Consider the following 26,315-nt stretch of genomic DNA (forward strand, 5'->3'; position numbering starts at 1 on the left):
CAAATGACCAAGAATCAAAGAAAACATCTAGGTCTTCTTCTCTTAACTTTTAAGGTTTCCGGATGGACTGAGGACATTTTGTGTGCTGGACAAAAACCGAGCTCATTCTGTTTTCAACCACTTCCATCTTTCACATCAAACGGAAACTGGGAAAACCTTTGGCCTTTGCCAGTGGAACCAGTCCTGTTTCAGCAATTGGTACAGTAACCCCATCTATATTGCAAACACCTGCGTTAAGTGCTTGAAATTACCCAGTTCAGAAAGTTCATATTTGGCAACATCCATGGTTCACACAAATGTGAAAATTTGTTTACATCCGATATTAATACTACTGTTGTTGCGGTGATTAACAGATTTGACTTTTGCTTTATCAAATTGTTTCATCATTGCAATAATTGCTAGAATAATTACTAAAATAACCATTTACAACAGCCCTAATTCACCTGCGACTTTTTAATTAAATTTCTTATATAATAGGAACGCCGTAATTGCGAAATTGTTTTGTTTTTTTTTTTCAACGTTAGCAGAATAGCGATGAAAACATGCACAGATTTCTAACAGAAAGGCAGCTGGTGATGTTCACAGATGCTTTCCATTGAACCCTGACGAAGCCTGTGCTACTTATTAAAGAGAAATAGGCAACGCCCCAAAACACTTAGCTTTATTAGCAACGCTTTAGTTCCAGGAATGATTGAAGCAGGGTGACTAAGTACAAATCCACGAAACACTCTCCAGACTGTTGGTAAAGAATTTTGATTATTTTTCTTCTTCACAATTACACCCTACTTTGTGTCGGTCTATCACATTAAATACCATTACAATCCTGATTGTGATATCACAAAATAAGTAGCTCAATGGGTTTGAATACTCTTGTGAAGCGCTGCAGATTGCAAGATAAGCGAGAACTGAAACCGCAGGTGACAACGTATCCGAATCCCTGATGTGAACAGACACATTCAGAGCAGATATCATCAGGAGCATTAATTGCAGGTGTGAAGAAAGCCTTGGAGATAATCCCGTCACTGTGAGACATTCTCCTGACGTCTGAAATATGTGAGGAAAACTTCCTCTATCCTCCCCAACCTGTTCTGTTCTCCTGCGGCGAACGACGCAAATTCGGCGTAAATGACTTGGGAATAACCGGCTTCCTGAAAGGATGGGGGCGGGGGGAGTCTGGGTCGCACAAACATTGGATTCAGAGTAACTCTCTAAGCATTTGGTAAACGACATGTTGCACATGTTTATCTGCTGCCAGAGATTGCACTTGACTCTCAATCGTCCACCCGGTTCTGCTCGCATATTGCGGCCCTTACAGAGACATCAGTTTGGAAAGGAAAGGCACATTCCTCTTTTAATGTCGAGTTATAGCATCACCAGTGGTGTTGCGAGCGTCACGCTGCACATTTAAGTTTTACTGTTTAACAGTAGAACCCAATCAGGCTAATCACTCTACTGTCCCCTTGCCAAAATGGAGTTGGAGAAAGCACTGATTACCCACCTAATGAAATGACTTTGAGTAAATTTTATAGCACCCTTATTAGGCCACTTTGAAAAGCCATAAAACTATGACAATACATCAGCCCTTCACACTTAACTGCCCGTGAAAACAGTCAAACTACAAGACAAACCACATTCATGGAAAGGTCTGCAAGGAAAGGGAAAGGAGAACTGTTAACACTCTTAACAAGCGAAGTGGGCATATTTTATTTAACAGTGAGGCCAAAGACTGGGATTGGTTTGATGTGTTTAGTCCACATGTAGCCAGATATCTGAGAAAACACATTTTTTATGCATTTCAGCCTCTCATACCACACAAAATCTCCATTGTATTCCACCAAAAACCCAAAGTGGAGGTTTTGAGAGCGCTGCGTATTTGTATTTCGTGTGTACGTGGGAAAACGGTGATTTCGGGTCTGCGACAAATACACCCACATATTTACATACCTGCTTTGACATGATTCAAAATCGACATGGTCCAGTTTTAACCTTTTGTTACAATACGCTGTTTAACCAACATATTGGTTAAACAGCTAACCTCCTGGCACCATGTTTAAATCCCAATGGGAAATTGTCATTGTTTTGGAGCGATCTGATTGGCTGGCAGGTTTTAGCTTTGCACCATACTGACCCTTTTGGGCTTGACATGTTTAAAACTACGCTCAGGGATGTATTCGTGCCGGTTTGTGTTGATGAAAACTTTTGAGAAACCAATCCCGTGTATATATATATATATATATATATATATATATATATATATATATATATATATATATATATACACATACAATGTGGAAGTTCTTGTAAAAGTTTGCATATTCAGACTTTATTCCCTGTTCTTTTTTTATTCTAAATCCATCCATCCATCCATCCATCCATTCTCTAGTCCATCATTCCCTCCATCTGTCCAAATACTAGTTTCCCATCCATGTATCGATGTTTGTCCAACTATTCATCCTTTACATCTACAGATGTTAAAGCCACAGATTTGTCCAACCATCCTTCACTTTCCTTTATGTTTGACTATACATTCTTAGGCTTGTCACGACAATCAATAAATAAATTAATCACATGAGAAAATAAAACAAATTCAATCATTTCCATTGGCATGATTTATTGTTTTTCCTTTATTTTTTCTTCTCTTTTTTCTACCAAAAACTGGATGATAAAAGTCTTCAGTTTGGTGCTTTGGTCTCAACTAGATAATTCTTTTGTTTACAGAGACTTCATAATTCACTTGTTTGTTGTTTATTTATTTTGGGTATTTAAAATGACTTTCAGTTCCAGTCTTAAATGTTCATTAGAATTTAAAGTTTATTGATTGTCGAGAATGTGTTCTTGCATTATTATCCTGCCATTGCCGTTATATTACTTAAAAATAATCTCAAAACAATATTTTTGTTTATGACAATTTGTTACTGACAGGCCTATTCATTCTCTCTGCCTCTCTAGAAATCACTCTAGAGAGGCAATAGGCAACGCCCCAAAACACTTAGCTTTATTAGCAACGGTCAAATGACTGCAATCCCTGTAAATTTCTGCTTTGAAAAACGATTAAAAAACATTTTTTTCCCTAATAATTGCAGTTCGATCGTCAAGGCAGAAGTATATGGAGACGATACAAACACACAAAGGTGCCGGTGTTTTCTGCAGGGACGAAACGAACAGGAATAATAAATAAATAAACTGTCCAAGCAGTCACAAATTCACAGGTACAACAATGAAAATTTACAACAGCCATTAAAACCCCGCATCAGTTCACGCGCTCTCTTTAAAGAAATTAGCCGCTGTGCAGCAGAAATTAGCCCACCCCCGCTCATTACACGGCATACAATGGCTGCATGTGTTTGTCCACGGCCCTCCTTGTTCTCGCATTCTCCGAGTGCACCGATGTGTACGTCCTGCTGCCTGTCTAAGATGACAGGGATGGCACGGCGCCCGAAGACCCAGCGCCGCATTCCGATGGCCATTAATTGAGTACCTGCCCGTCATCTCCTGCCTGATTGATGGCATAATTAGAGACGGGGCCGTTTGATGGAGATGCCTGGCAAACCCTTCTGTCTGTTGGCCTTTGTGTGAACGTGAGGCCCAGATCCCCGGAGCTTTGGTCTTTAGCTAACCTTGCCTCATAAGAGGGTAGCAGTCTACCTTAGTGTGTGTGTGTGTGTGTGTGTGTGTACATGTGTGGATGGTGTTCACCGGTCCTGCTCTCTCTTTAACAATGAGCACAGCTTCAAGCTTGGGGAAGCTGATTAAATTAAAGTGCCTCACAGGCAATCATCCCAAGGTCAAAGAGACGCTGTGCAAACTGCTTTTGGCATCGGCGCTCCTCGGGGCGCTGGAGGCGCTTATCAGCTGCTGTGTGTGGTTTTCGGCGCCGGCCGTGGATGAACAGTCGCAGAACGTGGAGAATTGAATTGTCACTGTTGATTTTGCTTCTTGCATATCAGAGAGAAAAGACACTTTCATCAGCGGCACAGTATGAGGGCCGCGGCTGACAAACATCCAAAGCAAAGCGAGGGAGTGGGACTGCTGTCTTTTTACCAGATTCAGTGAGATACATTTCATCAGATGAGTGGTAACTCATTTGATTACCACGTCAGTCCACCAATATAGCCGTCCCCGGTCAGACTCAGTGGTTCCAGCTACATTAGTTAGAACTTTATTGACTCTATCTTTAGGGTCTACAAGTTTTGCACAGCTCCTAATCACCGTCTATGTGCTTTTATGAGTGCGCTCTTTCAACCATGCAGGTTGAAAGAGCGCACTTGATGGTTTAATGAGTGCTTAAACATTGGAAACAAATGCTGCATGACTCAGTCACCGGGTTTTCCAGAAGCTAATTAAAGGCCATGTGAGGAGCAGCGTTGCCTCCAACTTGGTCATAACATCGACAAACAAATGTTACAAATAAAAGTTGTTTTTTTTTTTTTAAATAATGGGCAAGTCTTTGTCTATTTACCTTTTGATTACATTAATATTTTCTAAGGTACATACATTGGTATTTATCATGTAGTTTATTTGTAGTATCCGGAGATATTAAGAGATATACAGTTGAAACAAAACTTTTTTTTTTCTAGTGGGTTGGTCTGTCAGTCAAATCTCTCTCATTGCAGAGCAAAAGTGGACAGTGATCGATTTTTAGACTTTTTGCCGAGGTAGATGACATCAGTGGATGAGATTGACTTTATATAAGCATTGGCCGATCACCAATCTCCCAAAATTAATGAAATTGGCAGCGATAAATCAGCTGGCCAATAAAGTATTCCACCCCAAGTTGATAACTTAGCATCCAAAACCAGTGGTGGTCATCATCGGCGAGCAGTATTTTGCCCTCCAGCAGAGAGTTGTTGGGTCGTGAATGATGTCATTGCGGTGTGTCCATAAGCACTGGTGGTGCGACCTGCTTAGCATTTCTGCCTGATGCATGCCCCAAAGGTGTCAATATGCAGACTGCAGGGTCGTCAGCCTGGGGGCATCCTTTATTAATGTTTCCTGGAATATTTTAAGGTGGGGCCAAAGACATCTAACCTAACTTAACCACGTTCAAGCTCGAAATTGGACAAAACACTGAGGTGCAATTTATTCTACTCTGTGAGCTGGGATAACTGTTAAAACCAATCCATTTCTGTGCATTTCCCACATTCAAACACTGCGGCAACTTGTCTAGTAGAAGAGGTTCTGCATTAATATGCTCCAAATGTGAACGATTAAACCATATACAAACCATCAGAACCAGCTATCCCGACTTTCAAGGCTAGAAACCTCTGATTTCCCCGCTTGGAAGGTTTGATTTCAAGGGACCTTTCATTTTTTTCCAACTCCAAACATCTTTACATTGCATCCTTCAACTAGCTAACAGATGATGGCGATCCCGTCTGCAGCTGTTTCTGCTCCTCCACGGAGGTCTGTGGCTAATGACTCACCATTTGAGTGCCTCCACATCCCGTGGAGAGATTCTGAACCACGGGCCAAGTTTTGCGTGCCATCAGATGCGCGAACCCCAGCGGCGTCTGCAGCATATGCTTAATTGGCAGTTTGAGCCTCTACTCCGCTGTCTGCGTTCCAAATCATTAACATGCATCATGCGCGCCGGACCGTGGGCTCACAAGTACCGTTCCCGTCCGCAAGCAGCTTCGCGGACGCGCTTCCCCCAGCTGAGACAAAGGAGGGCCTCTGCTTTCCGTCACAGGCCGATTCCTCTTCGGTTTTTTGCGATGTGAACTGTCGCCACCTCTCAAAGTGGATCTCTCCTCACAGCGCTTTCTTGTGGGATCCCCACTCGAGCGGCGGCTGGTTTTTGTCTCTGCTGGTTTAAGAGGGAGGAAAGACGAGGGCGGGACAGCGAGTGTTGTTAGCAGCTTGTTAAAACATTTCCGCTCAGTTGAGGAACATTCACACCCTTCTGCTGGTCTGTGATACACAACAATCATCACATCTGATGCAAATGGGAAAGTCTTTTATGTTTGGAATAGAGAGAAATGTCTCACTTCGATCATGTTCCCAGTGAATATGTGAGGCTTTAATGAGCTACTAGCTTAGACTGAGATGTCCTCGTTTTAGACCGTAAAGGACCAGGTATTGCAGGTATGAATATATAGACAGAAATAAGTTGCTCAAGAATGAGTAATGATTCAAAATTTCCCTCTAAGAAGAAGAAAAGAAAGTCCTTTTTTTTTTCTCCCGAAGCTGTTTGAAACTGAGGCTGCAGTACTTATTAGATGCAACCAAATTCCAAAAATAGTCATGCTAACAATTTTTGTTCAACTTCCTGCTTGAGCTTTGATTTAGACTTTATCCACACTTCATTTTCCAAAACAATTCCTGTATTTGTTGGTTCTAAAAAAAAAAAGCTCCTAGTAACGGCATGATTACTGGAAATTACTAGGAGTGTAAATATCCAGGTTTTAAGTCACCGTTCGGTACGTTTCGCTATGCTTCGATCAAGAGAAACAGATTTTTCTTCTTCAAACTTTGACCCTCTTTTTTTGTTTTCGAACTTCAGAGAGCGACTATTTTAGAACCGACTGAGAATTGGCTCGATTATTTTAAATCAATAAAGCATAACCAGGAAAAGACGATGTCACAGTAAGAAATATTTGAATATTTTAGTTCCATTTTGTGGTTTTGGGCAACTTTCTCTGTGTATACATGTGCTTTTTGTGCAAACAGATCTGCAGGTAAAAACATTCTGCATGGGTTCTGTTTTAAAATGATGGTCCATGTCGAACTGTACGGGCTGTACTGGTACCATTTATGTTTCAGTATTTACCTATTTGTGAATTATTGTGTGGAATGTAACTCTAAAATATTCACATAAAATCTGCAAAGTCAGATTTTCTCTTTTTCTTTGTCTTTTGTGGTGGTGCATATGTAAAATATACTAAACAATATCCACCTTGAGAAGCTGAAATACCTACATTCAGTGCTACTTAACACGCTATTGGCTGGCGTTTGCAAAACAGCCAATCCAGGAGCAACATTTAATGTTTTTTGGCAGTGATCAGCTGCAGCCCGAAGAGCCACGATAAGGAAGTCAGTAGATATTAGGTTTTATGGAAAGTGCTAAGACGGTTTTCACTGTAGGCGTAAATGCATATTTGGTGTTTGAACTATTAAAATAATAAGTTAAAACCCTTTTTGCAGGAGGTCTTAAAGTATTGTGGAGTTTAGGTATTTGCAGGATTTGTGGTTCACCGTAAACCCCCCAGGAATTCTTTCAACACCAAAACCTGAAAAGACCCAAAAGCTATTTTGTAACTATTGTAGAATGTGAGGTTTTGGTCCCAATCCTGTCACAGAAATGCCCCAAAAACAAAACAAAAAAAAAAAAGGTGTGAATCGGTCACATAATGGAGGCGCTGTGAGGCGTTATCAGCAGGATGCTTTAGCATCACTTGAAAAAGAATTTAAAAAATTAAAATTTCTATACTATAGTTTTTTTTTATACATTTAAATTTCTCCCAAACTTATGCTAACGTTAGAGCTGACAGATAAAATCTTAATTTTGTCTTTATCAAACAGCTAAACAGGAAAGCGCTTTGACTGGACAAACCCATTGTGTTGGCAGGATGAGGGCTTTCACATTGTGTGTTTATGGGGAATATTTTTGAAATTAAATTTTAGATTTAGAAAATTAAAGGCACATGTCTAGTGCTACTGTTGCAGTTAAATCTCAGTTATGTTTTGGTGGTTCTGAAGAACATCGTCATAATCAGTCAAGATATTTTCAATTGTAATGTCTAATTTAAAAAGTAATAAGCACAAATAATTCTTCTGTTATTGCCATCAGTAACTGCTATTAGATTTTATGTTGCTCATGAGTCATTATTGGATTGAAGAACTGATTCACACCAACGCTGCTGACAACAACCAAATACCAGCAGATTCCTAAGTGTGGTGGAGCAAAAAAAAAAAAAAAAACCCTCAAACTTGATTACTTCTAATAAATAATAGTCAAACCATGTTTTTATTTTCCCTTTAATAGCTTTAATAAAATGAACAAAGTAAAAAGTCTTTCCAAGTTTTTTTCTGTTTTTTTCTTGTATGTTAAATTCTTGCCAGAAATGAACTTGGGAGTTGAGTGAGACCATAAATAAGTGAACATCAAAAGCCACTTCCCAGTGTTACATCAGCTGCAGATGTTTGCCAGACAAAAATAATAATAAAAAAACCCTCTGCAGTCTTTCCGTCATAAATGAGAAAATGTTTTGCTTCTCAAAAGCTTTTCTTTCTATCTGGGCCGGCTGTACCGCAGCGTAACAGGCATTACTTTCTCTGCAAGAGCGGCTTTTATGACTGCGGTCCAGAGAACGCCACGGCGAGCGGGGAGTTCATGATAGAGAGAAACTCGACGTCTCGCATTCCAATCGAAGCCTTCTACCGATACTGGGGAAAACCAACGGCAGGATGGTGGGAAAGTGGCACAACTGAAAAGTTGGATGCGTGATCCAAACTAGAAAGTTTGGAGTAAAAAAAACGAGTGAATGCTTTAACTTTAATATACAGGAAAATTGACCCGAATCCTACAGTCTCATTAAATACTTCAGTTTCCGCTTGTTAGGCGGCGTTGGATGTGTCTAAATACGCCTGGGCTGCCCATGAATTGACCAGGAAGTCCAGAAGTAAATGGCTATAAAGTTGGATGGTGTTTCCTTCTGATTTATTACTCCTACCTGTGACCCAGTAAGCTAGCAGGCTAAAGTGAGATGCGGATCGACAGCAGTTGCATAGGAAAGCAACGACCAGGCTAGCATATTGCATATTGAACTGTTTCAAGATGGCCTAAATTATCCAACTGGCTAGTCCAAGTATAGTGGTTTGACGTTTTATAAGCTCAGTGACGCAGAACGGGGTAGGAACCTTTTTAATCCAAGTTGTCAGGCTCACCGTTCTGTTTGCAGAGGCTGGAATGCTGCTAATTTCTTTGTTTACAATAAGTTGGTGCTATTTTGAATTCATTTTATGTCACTGTAAGGTAAGGTCATTTTATTTATGCAGCACATTTTCAAAGTGCTTTACATAATTAGAGTAAAACAACAAACAAAAAGGAAAGAGCAAAAGAAAACAAAGTATAAAACTACATATTAGTTCCCTATGTTTAAGAATAAGTAGTCTAATTTATAAACTGGTACAGGATCCTTGCTCTGATAAAACTAGATGGTACTTTCAAAGTTTGTTCTAGATTTGTAAACTTGCAGGAGATTCTTTAGGTCTTGCTCCGATATTAAGACTTTAATGCTAAATGTTGATCTAAGGTAATGAGTAGTTTCTCTAATTAAACTAACAGGAGTTTCTCTGGATTCTAAGTTTGTTCTAGTTCCTGTTCTGGGTTGAGGGAAGAATATAATTGTACTGGCTAACGATGGTATTTGCTATGATTGGATCTCTCTCAACGTTTTTGGTCATATCCTTTGTCTTTTTACCTCATGAGGGAGAAACATCGCTCAAGTATTACATCAGTTTATTGCCCTTTTTTTTTCTTCTTTTTTAATGAAAGCCATCACAACCTCAAAGATTAACTCTACCAATGATTTATGAGGACTTCCTGTGAAGATTTATGGGGACTTTCGTCTCTCATCCATAGCCTTTGTACAGGTCAGACTGATTGAGGCGAGTCCTAAGGCTCTTAGACGCTTCGCGTTCTCTGCAGGCCTTGAAAGTCTTTAAATGTGTGCACTTAATTTTGTCTTATCAAGGCTCTTCATAACTCATGTTAAGATGAGTTGACCTTTAATATTCAAGTCACTGCCATTGTAATAAACACGTCCCCGTAAGACATAGTTTGGACCTTGGACCTTGCAAAGACTTCCCTTTTAAAAAAATAAAATAAAATGCTAAGAGGGTTAATGTATGCGTTGATGGAAAATTTAAAGCAGTACAAAATGTGAACTGAAATAATTACTATTTTTTTCTTCTTCTTCTAAGAAATCTTGACTTTTCTGGAGGTTGTTTTAAAGTACACCGCCAAGAGTCCAACTCTCCCGGGTCTCTCGAGAACGGTAAATCTCTTCCTCGGCGAGCCTTCGCCGTTCATCACAGCGTCTCCACGCGTTACGGGCCCTACCAGACGGCAGGTCCTTCTCAAGGTCACAGCTGCGCCGTCCCACCTGGATCGGCGACCCGCCGGCCCGGCATATGGAGGCGTTGCCACGCTCCACGAGTTCCCGGAGAGAAAGCCCAGCCTTAATCTGGACAGCTACTCTGGAATTTGCTCGAAGTTTCCTTGGCAGGTGGCGCTTTAATTATTGACAGAGTTGGGTTCACATTTAGTTTAGCCACCGGTGACTTTTACATCAGCAGCAACTGGGCGCCACAAGAAGCCATATGCGGCACATTTGAAGCTATTTTGAGCAGATGTGCTTTTCTTCATCTTGTGTATGCATAAAAAGAAAAAAAGCGTTTTTTGGTTGTTTTTTTATCTCTCTCTCCATTAAATCTCTCGCCCAGCTCACCCCTAGAAAAAGTTTAGACGTATATTTTCAAAAATCCTTGGCTGGCGAAGGTACCGCGCCTTTAAATCAAGGAAACCAGACGATGAGAAAGCGTTGTTTATGTCCGAGCCAATTATTCCTCTGTACCCCTGTCTCCGGAGACATCACCTTTCCTATGATAAAAGGCTTTCCAAGGCGCCCAACACTGCAGCGTATGACGAATGGAGAAATCACCTATTAGAGAAGAAGTTTTCTTCAGTGCAACTTCTGTAAAAACACCAAAAAAAAAAAGGATTTGATTTTGTTATAATGAGAAGAAAAATGTGTGGAGACCTATAGGTTGTTAGTTGGCAGAAGCAGAAAAATGTTGGGAAAACTTTATCACTTAACAGTCAGCTTCACTCACTTTTGCTCATGGAAGCAGATCATCAGTATTATGCCGTATCATACTGAAGTGTTACAGAAATGAAAGACTTCCTGTGTTATATTTCCAATGGCGTTCAAAGTGGTTCTGAACTGTTCACATTATTGTTGTAGATTTAGGACGTATACATTTAAAGCCAGAATGGAGTGGAGCTGTTAAAGCTCGACCTGCAGTATCAGCAGGATTAACTGGAGTTGGAGGAAAAGATATAAAGAGACAGTTTGACCAAAGATGAAGTCGTTTATAGACATGGTTAAGTGGGAGGTGCCACTGTATTGGATAGAGGTGAGAAGTTCTCTTATTATTTTATTTTATTTTATTTTATTTTAACGTGCCCTGTCTGGCACTACCACTAAGGTACACTGCTGCTTCGAAATGTTCAGTGTTAAATTGAGGCCCAGTAGATTTACTTTCGCAAGATTCTCCACTTGGTATAGAGAAGCATTTTCTTGTGAGGAAAAGCATTCAAGACTAGCTCAATTTAGCCAAAGTACATTTAAAGTTTCCCAAAACCAAAAATGTGTCTGCTGAAAGTAGAATTCTTTAAGAAATGAATATCATGAGAACAGAGGGTCTTCACTTAAAGGCTTCTTCATATTTGCTGTAACACAAACCACAATACGAGATCCTTCCAAAAAAAAAAAAAAAAGATACATTTAAGAATTTTTAGTATAATTTTTTATGCATATAAAACATGTTTTTGATCGTAAAAATGTTTGTCATTCACATCTACTTGTGGGGGTGAAGGGGAAGCAGAGATATCGTGACATTTATCCTAAATGCTGTGAAGAACACGAAGCTTCACCTGCATCTGTTCTCCAATGACAAGACGATGAAAGACGATGAAGAAACGAAACGTTTCGAGCTACAAGAAGAAGTGGGCTGTCTCCCAAGTTCATTTTCCCAGATGTGAACGTCTGGGATACCTGGTTTAAGCCTCCTTTAAAACGCATCCCTTAATTACATTTTCTCCACATTGAGTGCGATTAGAAGTTGTTTAAGCGTGGATCAGAAAGTGAAGCCGTTAAAGGAGGTTTTAGTGAGCAGGAAACTGACAGCTCTTCTGGTACAAACAGAAGAAAGCAGACTTCCAGCTCCCACCTGTTCAGAGTGAATAAAAACTCATTTAAATAGAGAGGAGATTCCCACTTCGTTCGACTTCGCCATATGGACGGCGGCGGCCCGTTTCCTTTTAAAATGAAAGTAAACCATCACAAATGGTCAAAATCAAACCGTGCTGGGAAGAGACTTTTTCAGTAATCTAAAATAACAATGAACGGGCTGATTTCACCGGCAAAATTTGCTCAGTATAGAAATAATTAAATTGTATAAACCCAAACTCAATAATGAGTTTCAAGTATGGCTTGTCTGTTTGACATAGAGAGAGACTGATATAACAGCAAAGTACAAACTAAAGGCACAAGTTTCTGATTGAAAAATGCACTATGTAGGAGTTAAACAGATTGTTCTGTTTTATTTGTTCATTTTTTCACATTTATTTTTAAGTTGGCCCGTAGAAATTAATTTTGTGCGGTCTGTGTCAGAGCAGGTTCTGTTTAACCAATCAGGACGGAGGAACCGAAACAGCAGGAAAGTCAGGCACAAAATCAAAAGTTTTGCAGCAGTTCCACCAAAAGTCAAAAGAGGCTTTTTTGTTTTCTTCATGAGACGGTTGCTCACGTCGCATCAATCGCACAACGCTGATCAGAACGGTCCGCCAGGATTTAGATCATCTCTATCCAAACTGTTTTTGAATTTTCAATTTGCCCTTTACAATTAACACAAGATGGTTGAAATGATGAAAAACTTTCAACTTAACATCTATAGAGCAAAAAGAAACACACAGATTATTTTTTGGATGGCTGAAATAGAAATATAAAAGCAAACATTGACTTTTTAAAACTGCTCCACATCGAGTAAAAAATTAAAAACTGCAAATAGTTTAGAAACTTCTCATATAAAATTGATATAGAAACAAGTAAAAATTAATACAGCTACTAATAAGGTAGATTTATTGTGCAACAGCTTATTATCAGCTGCCAACACTAGCATACACATAAAACGTTTAGTACCACATCGTCTTAAAAAACAAAGAATGAAGCTTTAGAAAGTCATCTGATCAGATAGTAACAAAAACAAGAGAAACAAAATATACAGTGCTGCTTGAAAGTTTGTGAACCACCTGAACATGGTCATTGTTTTTTAAAGAAAAATTATTATAATCATGTGAAATGAACATCCAAATCTCAAATTGTAAAGCAGGCCTTCCAAATAAGGGAAACAAAGAAGTTTTCATTATTTATTCAACAAAAGTATGTTATCTGTCACAAAACAGCAAATCTGCCAAGTGCAAAAGTATGTGAACTCTTTCAGTTGTGGCTCCTTCTTTTGCAGCCTTTACTTCAACTAGACGTCTTCTGTAACCACAAACGAGGGTCTCACTTCTGCTTTTTGGGATTTTTGTCCACTCCTCCTTGCAGAACAGTTGAGTGAGGTTGGAGGGACATCTGGGATGTACTGCCCGTTTCAGATCTTGCCACAGCATTTCTATAGGATTGAGATCCGGACTTTGACTGGGCCAATCCAGAGTGCGAATCTCCTTTCTCTTAAGCCAGTGTTTCTCAATTCCGGTCCTCACGCCCCCCCTGCCCTGCATGTTTTAGGTGTTTTCCTTCTGCCACACACCTGGATTGAATCTTTGGGTGATTAACAGGCTTCTGCAGCCCTTGATGGTCATGCAATCATTTGAATCAGCTGCTCTGGAGTAGAGGTACATCTAAAACATGCAGAGCAGGGGGGCCTGAGGACTGGAATTGAGAAGCGCTGTCTTAAGCCATTCTTTGGTACTTTTGCTGGAATGCTTTGGGTCGTTGTCTTGTTGCATAATCCATTTCCGTCCCAGCTTCAACTCCCTGACTGATGGCAGGAGATTCTGGTCAAGAATTTGTTGATCGTCCTGGGAATGGATGGTTCCCTGTATTATATGGAGTCGTCCAGATCCGGAGGCAGAACAGCAGGCTCAGACTTTCACATTTCCACCACCATGTTTCACTGTTAGGAGGAGGTTCTGCTCTTTAAATGCAGTGTTTACTTTTCTCTAAATGTGGTGCCAGTGATTGAGGCCAAATAATTCAGTTTTGGACTCTTCCGTCCAGAAAGCCTCTGGTTTGTCCAAGTGCTCTTTGGCAAATTTTAAACGAGCAGCTTTGTTCTTCCTTGAGAGCAGAGGCTTCCTTCTAGCAACTCTGCCATGAATGCCATGTCTATTGATATTTCGCCTGATTGTAGACACATGCACATTTATCCCAGATGCTGACAGAGAGTGAGGTGATGCGTAGGTTGACCTTTATTGCATTCTTATTTTTCTGGTGCTTCTTTGTGTGAGTTTTGACGGCCGTCCACTTCTGATGATGCCTAGTGCCCTCCATTTGTAAATGATTTCTCTCACAGTGGATGGAAGAAGCTGGAATCTTTTGGAGACGGTCTTGTAGCTTCCCACAGACCGATGGGCGGTCACCACCTTCTTCCTGATGTCCTCAGATGTCTCCTTTCCTCTCGGCATTGTTGATCTGGTCTTTATGCTTTGACACAACAGTGGTTTGGTTGGTTTCCATCCCCTTTTAACCAGTGCACCTCAAAACGTTTCCCAACAACGTCTCACTTGATTGGTCTGTTTAACTGATCACTCACATGTGTTTCACCTGAGTCTTTTACCTGATTGTCTTTACCAGTGCAGCTGTGGTTCATTTACTATTGCAGATGCTCTGACTCCATGTTTCATTTAGTCTGCTAGCAATACACACATTTCCCTCAAAACAAGCAAGTGGAATCAATAAACATAAACCTGACATCTCGTGTGGAAAAACTGGTAATGAGAAAATAAGAAAATCATGGTTAAAAAAAAAAGAAGAAAAATCTAAACTACTCAAGTAGTTCACAAACTTTCAAGCAGCACTGTATATTTTAGCTTCATAGAACAAAATACCTTTGGATCACAGTTTGCAGAAATTAGAAATGAATGGGATTGCTTAAAAAAATCTAAATTCAGTGGCACACATAGTTATTATAAATGTAGAAGGTATAATCTTATTTTATAAATATATAACATATTTAACATGCAATACAAAAAGGATACTTTCTGGTTGTTGTTTCAGACTTTTACTTATTCAAGGTGGAAGGATTTAGATTATCACATGTGCAACTAACCCCACATCTGCTAAAGCTCTTGACTAATTTAGCTCTAATCTAATCTTTTAATCACACCGTGTTCCTTCTCTAAGTTAACATTTGGTGGTGGCCAAACCAGATTTTAATCTGAAAATCTGTGGAGGCGACTAAAGATTATGGCGATGACAAAAAGCTTCCCAACATCAAACACTTGGAGCTCATCGCCAAAGATAAAACCATGAACGTACGAAAAGCGAGTCCGGAATTACAAGAAGGGTTTGTTTTAGACAAATCAAAGATCTAAATAATTTAACAAAACATTTTTATAAGAAGAGAAAGTTGCTTTTTTTCCCCATACTAGAATCTCAAATGTAAATATGCCATGTGTAAGAAAGGTTTTGTTCTTAACTGTACATGAATATTCTTATATGGAAATCCAGATGTTTATTTTTTTAAAATGTCACATTTGACTTTTTTTTTTTCCAAGATGTTTATTTATGAGCGTTCTCTTACACACACATTTTAACCACATATCCTCACACTAAATGTGGGAGATTCACAGGTGATGTTTCTGCTGGCGCTGGCTCGTCTCAGCCAACATTTTTAAAAAGATTCTTGACAATAATGTGAGTTGCGATGCATGAAAATGAAACATTGGTGTTGTTGCACAACTGACGGTTTGTTTTTTCTGCCTAAATACGTAAAGGCTCCCGCTTTTCGTACCGTTTAACATTTTCTCCAGACCATTGCTGCCTTCAGACCCGGCGGCGTTCAAAGCTGTTACTGTATTTTGGGTCAAACCAAATCCTAAAGCAGTGGGTCTTTTTTTCCCTCTCTCCCTCTTAGAAAACAAAGATTACCAACATCACAAAGAACCCATAGTGGAACTTTATGACATTAGCTCTGCTAAAGCTGGAAGCACAAGTTTAGTAAAAAAGACGAAGACGAAGAAAAATCGACGAGGGCATAACTTTTATGGAAGTGGACGGCGCAGGAGGAGGGAAGAACAACACGGTGGCCGATGCCAGCGCCAAAAGCCACAGTTCATTTCACCCGGTTAGCCTCGCCATAAAACCTTCACTTCTGTAATAACAAATCACATTGTGACGTTTTGGGGGCTTTTAAGGAATACAGAAACTTCCCACTCCAAACACCGGGGCGACGCCGCCCTTTTGTGTTCCAGCTGCGGTTAATTGTCAGAGTGAATTAGGAACCGGGCTAATGGGACGGAGGCTCCAGAGTTTAGGGGAAATAGTTCGCTGCGGGATTAAACTAGTGCCATACGAGTCAAATCCTGGATTTCCCCCAGCTCACTGCAGCGGCTACGCTACGATGTCTGTCAGACGCTTCCCACACAGCGAGACGCGGACAACCGGGCCCAGAATTACGACTGTCTGACCCAGAATAAATTTAGCCAGCTTCTGTGTGAAACCAAGAATGCTGGGTGACTTCACGAGAAAAAGGAAAAAAAAAAAAAAAAAAGTGTTCGTTTAAATCCAATGGCTCTTTTTATTTCTCCAAAAGCTTCACTTAAGTATTTACAGTTTGTGCAAAAACATTTAAAGGTTTCAAGGACTTTACATTGTAAGTTCAACCTCAAGGCACATACATGGAACAACATCAATATTTGATCATGAGGAAAAAAAAGAAAACAACAAAAAAAAAAAAACAACAAATTTTTACTTTGGTTCCTAAAAGTGTCTCGGTGTGGATGGCTAATGTAACACTGCCGCGTCTAAATGAGAAGCCGGTATTCCGAACGTAGCCATTTTACATGCACTGCAAAAAAAAAAAATAAAAAATGTAGTTGTTTTTTTTTTTTTCCCGGCCTGCGTCCTCCAAACCACACCAAGCGTTCTGCGGACGCTCGCTCACACCGCAGCTCAGCCACCACTGGGGATTTCCTTAAACAGAGACGGAGAGAGAAAAAAGAAAAAAGTCCAGTCCAAAACCTGGTGAGAACAAAATGAAAGGCTGTGAAGCTAAATACAGTACATGCAACAAAAAAAAAAACAATTAAAGAATGTCACTGACTAATAGTTTGAGGACAGGTTTTATCAGCGTGGAGAAAAGATGACATGAATCCAGAGTCGTGTGTTTCTGTCTGAATTAGAAAAATTAAAAACTGCTCTAATGTGAACAGTCTCTCCGTGATTTTGGCTGTTGAATTTTCACAGAAACGGCAATTAAAAACAAAATTATTGAGAGGTTTTAATTAATGTTCAATTTAAAATACAGCTTGTTTTTCTTTCTGCGATTAAGATATGATGTAAATGATTTTCTCCCCCCCCCCACAATGTAAAAACAATTGGTACAGAAGTTCACATGTGTCGTAATGTTTGGATTTTCTCTTTGGAAATAATGACAAACCAAAAACAAACAAACAAAAAAAGGTTTTTGTTTTCATTTTTAAATGTAGAATATTAAATTGAAATGCAAGCAGTCACTCTTTTTCGGGTCAAAGAAGGACAAGAACACGTATTTCTTAAATGTATAAAATAATAAAAATTAACTGGTAAAGGGAAACAACAACAAAAACCAAAAAAAAAAAAAAACAGCCTCCATATCTGAAGTTTCAGTAATAAATGCTTCAGAGCTGTTTTTATTTTATTTTTTTTAATCTATTATTGTGGCTCTCTGAACGTATTGAAGCTGGAGAGTTTTTCACTCTGTATGATTTTACTCATTCGTTATTTGTGGTGAAAGATATTCACCTTTGAGGTGTTGATAAGACAAAAGCACCAATATGAAAAAAATAAACACAAATTGTTTGCTTTTTTTTTTTTTTTTTACACTGAAAATTTGATGGTTTCAACCATAGCTTTTGTGTGTAATTTACACTTGTTTTATTTTCTATCTCAGGGTAGATTTGGTTTCCTCAGAGGACAACCATCATATTTAATTTGTAGCACTAATACATTTGTTAAAGCAATTTTAATTTCTACTCATCCATTTTTGACCCCAAGAACTGAATATTTTGCATTTTTAAAACCAAAATAATCAAACGATGTATTTTTTTTGTCATTACTGTTTTATGATGGGAACGTTCATTTACCGAACATACACAGGCCCAAAAAAACAAAACAAAAACAAAACAACAATGCTTTCTCGTATTCTGACACTCTACATCTCACTGTCGCCAGCATCACAGCCTCTAAAACGTGACAAAAACTATCATCTTTGTCTAGACGCCTTCAAATTTTAGAAAGTTGTTTATTTCGTATGCTTTTATTCAGCTGTATTTAATCTCTGGTCAAAAAAAAAAAAAAAAAAAAAAGCAGCATAACTCCTTTGAGGTGCACAAAAGTAGCAGAAACCTCGACTGTTGAGATATAAAAATGGTTGCAGATGTGTCTGTCTTGGACTGTGTGGGGGAAAAAAAAAGGTAGAATTTTTCTATTCTGTTTGCCTGTGAGTTTGTTTGTATGATACAAAGCAACATTCGGATTTCCATCATGTGTTGAGGGCTGCAAAAATAGCAAAAAATAAAAGTTAAACATTGTATCGTAATTTTATTTGTATTTTACAACAAAAATCCAATCATCTTCTTTTTTTTTTTTGTTGTTGTTGTTTTTCCATTTCTGGTTTCTGACCAAAATATGCCCGTTAGCCTCTCGGCGCTCACAGGAAAAAAAAAAAGAAAAAAAAAAGGGAACACTGTGAGCCTCAGAAAGGTTTTCTGTTATGCTGTTGGTCCTGACACTGACGCCACATTCTGTCAGCAAACTTAAGAGAAAAACGCAAACCATAAAACAACCACCGCTGCCTGCTCAGGCTTCATTTTTTTGGCACAAAATGTTGGATGAATCGTCTTCGGTTAGCTAGTGCGCTTGATGCTAACAGTTTGTTTGCCTCTCAGGGCTCTGTAAGAAATGTGCTTTCCTTTCAGCTTGTCTTGTTGACGTCTCTTTCACCCCGTTAGCTCTCTGTAGCTAGCAAAATAAAGGTAAGGCAAACATATCCCGTCTCCGTTAAACATTCACAGACAGGGCAGATACAACTCGGCAATGAATTCGACCCGACTTGTTTGACCAGCGTGTGGCTTCAAAATGGGGCTTCTGTCTTTGAAAAAGCCAAGGGCAAACATGAGAGTTCACGGTAGCGTGTCACTGCGTGGGAGAGCGTTCGGCAGGAATGGCACGCGGATGACGAGAAACTGGGGGGAAAAAAACCTGTCAGTCCGAGAACAAATCCGGTCACTGCCGTTGGACGTTGAGAGCGGGGGCGAGCTGATATGTAGGTATTAGTAGAAAAACGGTGAAATCAAAACTGGGGAGGCTTTGGTAACCACAGAAGTTGATGATAAACCCATCTAATCCTGTCCGACTTGGACAATATTTGCTCAGAGAACCGATTCCCAAACTTTTCACTTTCCAGCCCACAAAGCAGCAGTAGCAGAAACATGCGACTTTCAGCCATCAATCGATTAGCCATTACTATAGTGTAAAAGAAAATCTGTAATTCACGGTAAAATACCTGCATTTAACCATAAATTAGGGATGGTTTTTTTTTCTTCATAGTGTAATTGGTGAGCTAAAAGTGGATATTATATTATGACAACAGTGACATGTTTTGAAAATAGCTTTTTTTTTTCTTTTTAATACTAAAATCAAATTTATTTCGATATTAGAATCACTCAGTTTTGTGGCTCTAGATGCCAGTAAATTAGAATATGCATCAAAAGACGCTTGTTCGTCAGAATAAAAGCACATTTTGAAAATAAGGTATGAAACACATTTTTACTAAGCCCACATTTCTGAACTATGAACACTGAAACCTGAACATTTTGTTGTCCTTTTTACTGCTCCGTTATCTTCCAACTTTAAATGCCATGTTTTCATCGGCTGTAAGTGGAAAATCATCATAAATGAGAGAAATAAAAGTTTGAAAACAGCTTTATATGTGCAACTAATGGGTTTCACTTTGTGAACTGAATTACTGAAGAAAAAAACAACAACTTTTCAAACGTACTCTGAACGTATCGAAAGAGTTCACAGAATAATTCGATAAAAAAAAAAAAAAAGTCTTTTAACATATTAATCATAAGAATTCCCACAATTTTTGGCCAATGAATGCAACAACCAACATGTGCTTTGATACGACTTTGTTAGATTTTGTTTGTGGATAGAGGGAATTAAAAAATGAGATAAGCTGAGGGTCATATCCTGTGATGCTTATATGGAGACAATCTAGAAAGTTCTATTAAATACTTTCTTTTTTTTTCTGTAGGGGTTTATTAAAAAAAAAGCAGCTGGTCATACAAAGGAAAATGAAATAGCAAGAATTTACCATTTTGATTTTTCTTCTCTTTTTAGAGTGGAACACCTCCGTTCATTTCATTTCAGGTGTTTTGTTTCACACAGAACCGCTGACTGTTATATTTAAAGGAAAAGTCGCAATAACATACCTCGCTCTCAAACTGATAAATTATTTTTGAATGGCAAGCAGCCAGTTGGTGAGTTTAAATCCAAACACACACTGGACAGCAAGACCTGGCTCAGACCAATTATAAATCATGCTTGTTGACTTATCTACGAATCGGCTAGAGAGAATCATTTTCTCTTTTAAATATAACCTCTTGCCCGTTTCTAACATTTGTGATACGCTGAGCTAGTTTTCCCACCTCAGATTGGAATATATTTGAATTTGCAGTAACTGGTTGTGTTTTATCACATCAGCTCCAACATCTGTATCTGCTCTGCGATATCTCTTTGTAAAAATGTTCCCTTTGGTGTTTGGAGCCATAAATTATAATCGAACTGGCTTGTATTGCTGAAACGATAGTCTGGTCAATCAACATAGCAATTGGCTAATGCTTCTGGTTTATGGTTTGCGACTGGAACGCTGTTAAAGTTGTGACGCAATTTAACAAAACCCTTCCAATGTGCAGCTTTTTCCAGTGGAAACGTTGGAAAAAGTTAGTCGGTAGTTAGAAAAAGGGTTTGACGGCTACAATGCAAAAAATAAAGAATTTTTTCCACCAATTATTAATTTTTCTATAAAAGAAATAATGAAAGCAGCTGACTTATTTTGTTTGTTTTTTTTCCCCCAAAGTTGATCCTCCTTTTCTGTTATTTTGTTCTCTTAAAATGTCAGGTTTTAACCCGGGCTGACATAGAAAATAACTTGATATGTGCAAAATATAATTTGCTAAAAACATAATAAACCGCTGCTGCTGGAATTACTAACAAGTGAAGCTAATTTTGCAAAAAAATAACAAAAATACTTCCCCCGATTATCTCCGTGATCTGGAACAAGCGTGTTATTTTTTTTCTTCCTTCTGCTTCAAATGTTCACCTACTCTGTAAAATTTGTTTCCAACAACTTAAGTTGATCTTGTAGAGGGAGCTTCATGCAGCCCACAGGAAACTAGCACTGCAGATCTTTTTCCCATTTTTTTTTGTTTTTGGTTGGATTATCAGGAGACATGATCAAGTATTCTCAAAACGTGTTACTATAAAATCAGATGCAGTCAAAGCCAATAATTTGTCAGAAAAAAAGGAACCAACTTCGAATTCCGACTTGAAAATTGTTGTTCAACCGTTCAATTAATTTGTTGTTCTGACAATAGACTCTGCGTAGTAGCTACTGTAAGTTCGACTGTAAATGCTGCTGGTGTTACAACTTGACATGATGTTTTTATAAAAATCTAATCCTTTCTGATGGAAATGGACACGTCACTCTTAAGAAATCAACTTCAGTTTCAAAACAAATAGAAAAACAGTCATAATTTGCTAATTGTCAAGCGGTTTTATCGTAGCGTCTGTTTACCGTTTCTACGTTGATCCATTGTTTAGCTGTAGGGTTTGGGATAACTTATAACAAGTAATCATGGCTGGAATTAAAATCAAAACCGGCTAATTTTGAGATTTTGGAAAAGAAAAAAAAAATCTGGAACCTTTTCCGCTCTAAACGTTTCCCACCGGCTAAAACACGCTGGAGCGCGGACGACTGTGGAGCCTCGCAAAGAGTTAAAGAGTTTTCATCTAGAGGGGGCTTCATGCGGCCGAGTGAAAAACAAGGTCGACATATTTTTCTTCCTTATTTGGTAGGATTATGAGGAAAGAGGTGGGTGGGAATTCTTTAAGCTTGGCCACCTTAAAATCAGATTGTGTCGGATCAAATAGAGTCCTAAGAAGTGCAGAAATGGAGACTTCTCACACGTTGAAGAGCTGCTGCTGCTGCAGCGTCGGAGCCGAAGGGCAGGAAGAGGGTTTTAATTGAGCCCATGCAGGGATCAAGAGCTATGCAGCCTAGAAATGAAGGGTACATCGGGTTGGATGGAGTGCGAATCCTCCTTCGCCCTAAAGAGAGCAGGTAACGTTTGAGACCAGCAAAGCCGAAAATGAAATAAGGCGCCTCGCAAAGGGAGGGTGGGGAGGGGATAAAGAGATAAATAATGATGAGCTAGGCGAAGTGTCGGTGTGATCCTGGGCGGGGCGTGATTTCAAAGTCATTTTCTAATTCATCACTATGTCTAATAAACGCCTGGACAAGGATGAAATATGTGGGTGTATAATTAGCGTTATGTGTGAGCCTTCTCCAAATTCATCAGTCCCCTCCTCTTCCTTCCTTTCTTTCTTTCCACAATCTCAGAGGAATCTTTATGCTGCAGCTGAAAATCCATATCATTTAGCCACCAAACACTGAAAACACTGTTGGTTTAAAACGCTGCCGTGTCATTAAGTACCTCGATGAGCATGGCTATGCTGCTTGTGCGTGAGTAATGCTGTCTGGGCAAAAGGCTCTGGGGAGAACGGTGGAGGTAAAGTGATCTCTCTGGCCGCTCTACCATTACTTGGTCCCACACACACACACACACACACACAGTTGAAGGAAAACCTGCCCCCTTGTGGCCAAAAGATTTGGCCAAGAAAAAGACAGAATAAGAGCACATTACAATTAGAAAGGAGCTTCAAGTTTCCTCATGAGAGACAACAATCCTGTGTTGCTTCTAAGCCCACATTAATAATTTTAGCTGAAAACTGCACATCCTTTTCTAGAGTTTTTGTTTGTGCCACGACTATTCTCACCTCCTCTGTGAAGCAACAGAACAAAGACGCTTTTTATTATCGTGTGGCACTTTTGGGAAAATTTCAACAAATACTCAAGTTTGACATTTTCTATCCACAATCCCATCCCCTCTACTCACTTCCTGCCCAGCTGCTGTCAATAAGAAAGTGCACTTACATTACATTTTACAACACTAATCAGCAGTGCTTCGATTCCCCTTGCTCTGTTGTACCGGGGAGTGACTGGGGTGGAAGGGAATAATTATTTTTAGAGTTGTGAGGATAATAACCAGAAAAGGTCATATTTTGTTTCTGTGGTTAGCAAAGGATCCCAGCCCTGTAGAGCGGCCCTTTCGTTTCCGAGGCTGACGCTATATTTGTCTGTCAGGAGCTACACCAGGGTGCCGTGATTGTACAAACCTATGTTTGTGTACAGTACTGACCATTGAAACAACTTTCAAAACCCTGCTGGTTATAAAAAAAAAAAAAAGAAGAAGAAAAAAACCCCACTTGTGTCTCTTTTTTTCTAAGGATAAAAAAGATAGCAGAGAACCCCACATTATTATCCACAGTATAAATTACATTGTAGACAGATCTTGGAAATATATATGGTACAGTTATATTTCACTAGAATTTTTGTATATTTTTTTTAGGTGTCATCTACACAACAGTGTGTATTTAAGCAGTTCTTTGTGGTCCGTGTCCGTCCGAGCACTGCATCACGTTTGGCAGAACTCTGTACTGGGCACGTTGCTGCTCTTGCAGTAGGCTATGCTGTTGTTGCTGAGGTGACAGTCTCTAAATCCAATGCCCCCGTTGGGCGTGTAAATGGGCTGGATCCGGAAGTCTCCCTTGAGCAGCTGCTCATTGTTCAGAGCCACTATCTGGAAACTGGTCTCAGTCATCTCCAGGATGGAGTTGTCTTTCTTGGTTCCCGCCTCGCAGTAGTCGTCTTTTCTCCTCCCACGGTTGTATTTCCACTTGGTCGAGGACGACCGGCTCTTCCGGTGCATGTGCCAGCAGAACAAGCCCAGCAGCGTCACCAGGATGATGAGGACCGCTCCGCCTATAATCCCAGCCATGAGCAGTGTGGAGTTCAGGGTGTCCTGCGGGGCTTGCTCGCGTCCGGGAGGCTTAGTGGAAGCAGGCGCCTTGGTCCTGGCGTCGGAGCAGATAGTATCCTCTCCTGGCCTGTAGGAGTTGAGGGTGTCCAAAACGTGAACGCAGATGCGATACACCGAACGCGGCTCGAGGTCAGTGAGGCTCAGGTGGCGTCGATCCCCGCTCACCGTCCTCTCCCGCATCCCTTCGTTTTGCCTTTGGCTACTTTTGACCCAAGTGACTTTGTAAGCTGTGACGGTGAAATAGGACGCCCAGCTCACCTCGATGTTGGTGGAGTTGACCACATGGAAGGAGATCTGAAGGGGATCCTCATAGGGGGGAAGTGGCCCAGGGGGGTTATTATGGATGGGAGGTAAGGGAGGAGAGGGGGAGTCAAAGTAGTAAGGGTTAGATGTGGTGATGAGGGTGGAAATCATGGTTGTAATAGGGGCAGTGGTGGGGGGTGGAGGGGGTGTGGAGCGGAGAGTGGGCCAGGGCGTTTGGTCAGGGAAAACAGGGCACTCAATAATATCCAGCGTGAGCTCTCTGATTGTCATGCCTCGCACCTTCTCTGGACTGTTACACACAAACCCCCTGGCGTTGATGGAGGACGGCAATGACTTGAGCCACACCACCACCCACTTGACAGAGCAGTCACAACGCCAGGGGTTGCTGCGTACCACGAGGTGCTTTAGGCTCGACAGGCCATCGAACACTCCTTGTGTCAGAGTCTGCAGCTGGTTGGAGGAAATATCCAGTCTTTCTAGCCTGTTTAGGTCGGCAAAGGCCGCCACAGGGATCTGGTCGATCAGGTTCTCCTGCAGACTGAGCTTGACCAGAGACTGGCTGGGTAAGAGGGGTGGGGGAAAGGTGAGAGAATTCCTAGCCAGAGCCAGTTCTCGGAGAGAGCCCAGGTCCCTGAAAGTCCCCGGCGCTATGCCCTCGTCGGTCAGTAGGTTCCCGTCCAGCAGGAGGCGCTGCAGGCGCGTCACATTCTGAAAGGCCTCCTCTGCAATAACAGCAATGCGGTTCTCATCCAACCGCAGCTCCTTCAGGTCCTCAGGAAGGCCAATAGGAACACTGCTTAAGTGGTTCTTGGTAAGGAAAAGGAGCTTAAGGCTTTCCGCCTCCCTAAAGGCCCCTTCCTCCACCCCCACTGTAGAGATGGAGTTATCATCAAGGTGCAATTCCTCAAGTTTACTCAGCTGAGCCAAGGCTGCTCTGGAGATTGTTTGGATGTTGTTTTCCTGAAGATGCAGGACTTTTGTGTTTTTGGGCAGATTTATGGGGAATTCATCCAGCTGGTTGCCGTACAGATAAACAACTTCTATGGATTCTAGATTGTGAAATTCCATAGGGAAGCCGGCATTGTTGATCTGGTTGTTATGTAGGTAGAGGATGCTGTAGCCCTCTCCTATCCCCAGAGGCACTGATGTCAGGCTGCGTTCGTTGCAGTATATAAACGCTTTGTCACAACGGCACACTTGGGGGCAAGAAGCAATTGGGCTGAACTGCATTTGAAGGCTAAGGATGACAGTCAACCAAAACTGCAAAAATGATGCCCAATCTTTATTCCACGGTCCAGAAAGAAACTCCATAGTGGAAAACCAAAAAAAGAAATGCCAAAAATAAAAAATATATATATTCCCCCCAAAAAAGGGCAATTTTGGTATCCACCAAGAAAAAAAAACCCCCAGACCCTGTAAAAATGTCCACCAAAGTAGAGTCTATCAACAATTTACCGTTAGTTGGGAACAAAGACAGTAATCCTGTAAATGCTAGTCCTCAGCTGAAGAGCTACGGCCTCATTCACGGTGGTGACTCCATCCATGCTGAGACGTCAAACAATGGTGGGACCCTTCACTCGCCGCTCCACAAAGAGCCCAGCCAGGGCCAATTTGAAGATTCGCAGGAGAAGGCCGCCACAGGCTTCGCTTGCCTGTCCGTCACACACTGCTGGTCCCAGACCACCGCAGAGCCTGCAGGGGGCGGCCTTTGGATCCAGCGACCTGTGGAAAAATGAAGGGAAGCTGGATAAGTTTTTTTTTTTTTTTTCTTCAAGTAATGGTTAGTTCTTGAAAAAAATGGGACCTCATTTTTTCTTCCCAGCCTTATGTACCTTTATTTAACATACAAACACACACTTTTCCGTCTATGTGTCCCTGTCTCTTGAATGAGACA

The 26,315-nt window shown here is 40.4% G+C and overlaps 1 protein-coding gene across 10 annotated transcripts in view; it reads right to left on the bottom strand.

Moving 5' to 3' along the window:
* flrt2 (fibronectin leucine rich transmembrane protein 2) overlaps positions 1 to 26,315 on the bottom strand; it is a 92,435-nt gene that overhangs the window by 12,143 nt on the left and 53,977 nt on the right. For 8 of the 10 annotated variants that reach the window (XM_044106706.1, XM_044106705.1, XM_044106704.1 and 5 more), the window contains one exon: positions 16,507 to 26,143. In XM_044106706.1, the coding sequence (XP_043962641.1) occupies positions 23,753 to 25,732 (1,980 nt within the window). In that variant the 5' untranslated portion in view covers positions 25,733 to 26,143 and the 3' untranslated portion in view covers positions 16,507 to 23,752. Of the gene's footprint in view, positions 1 to 16,506; positions 26,144 to 26,315 lie in introns of those variants that run through there. The other 2 variants (XR_006369622.1, XR_006369624.1) reach the window with 2 other exon arrangements.

The sequence above is a fragment of the Gambusia affinis genome, linkage group LG22, assembly GCF_019740435.1.
Source record: "Gambusia affinis linkage group LG22, SWU_Gaff_1.0, whole genome shotgun sequence".
NCBI lineage: Eukaryota > Metazoa > Chordata > Actinopteri > Cyprinodontiformes > Poeciliidae > Gambusia > Gambusia affinis.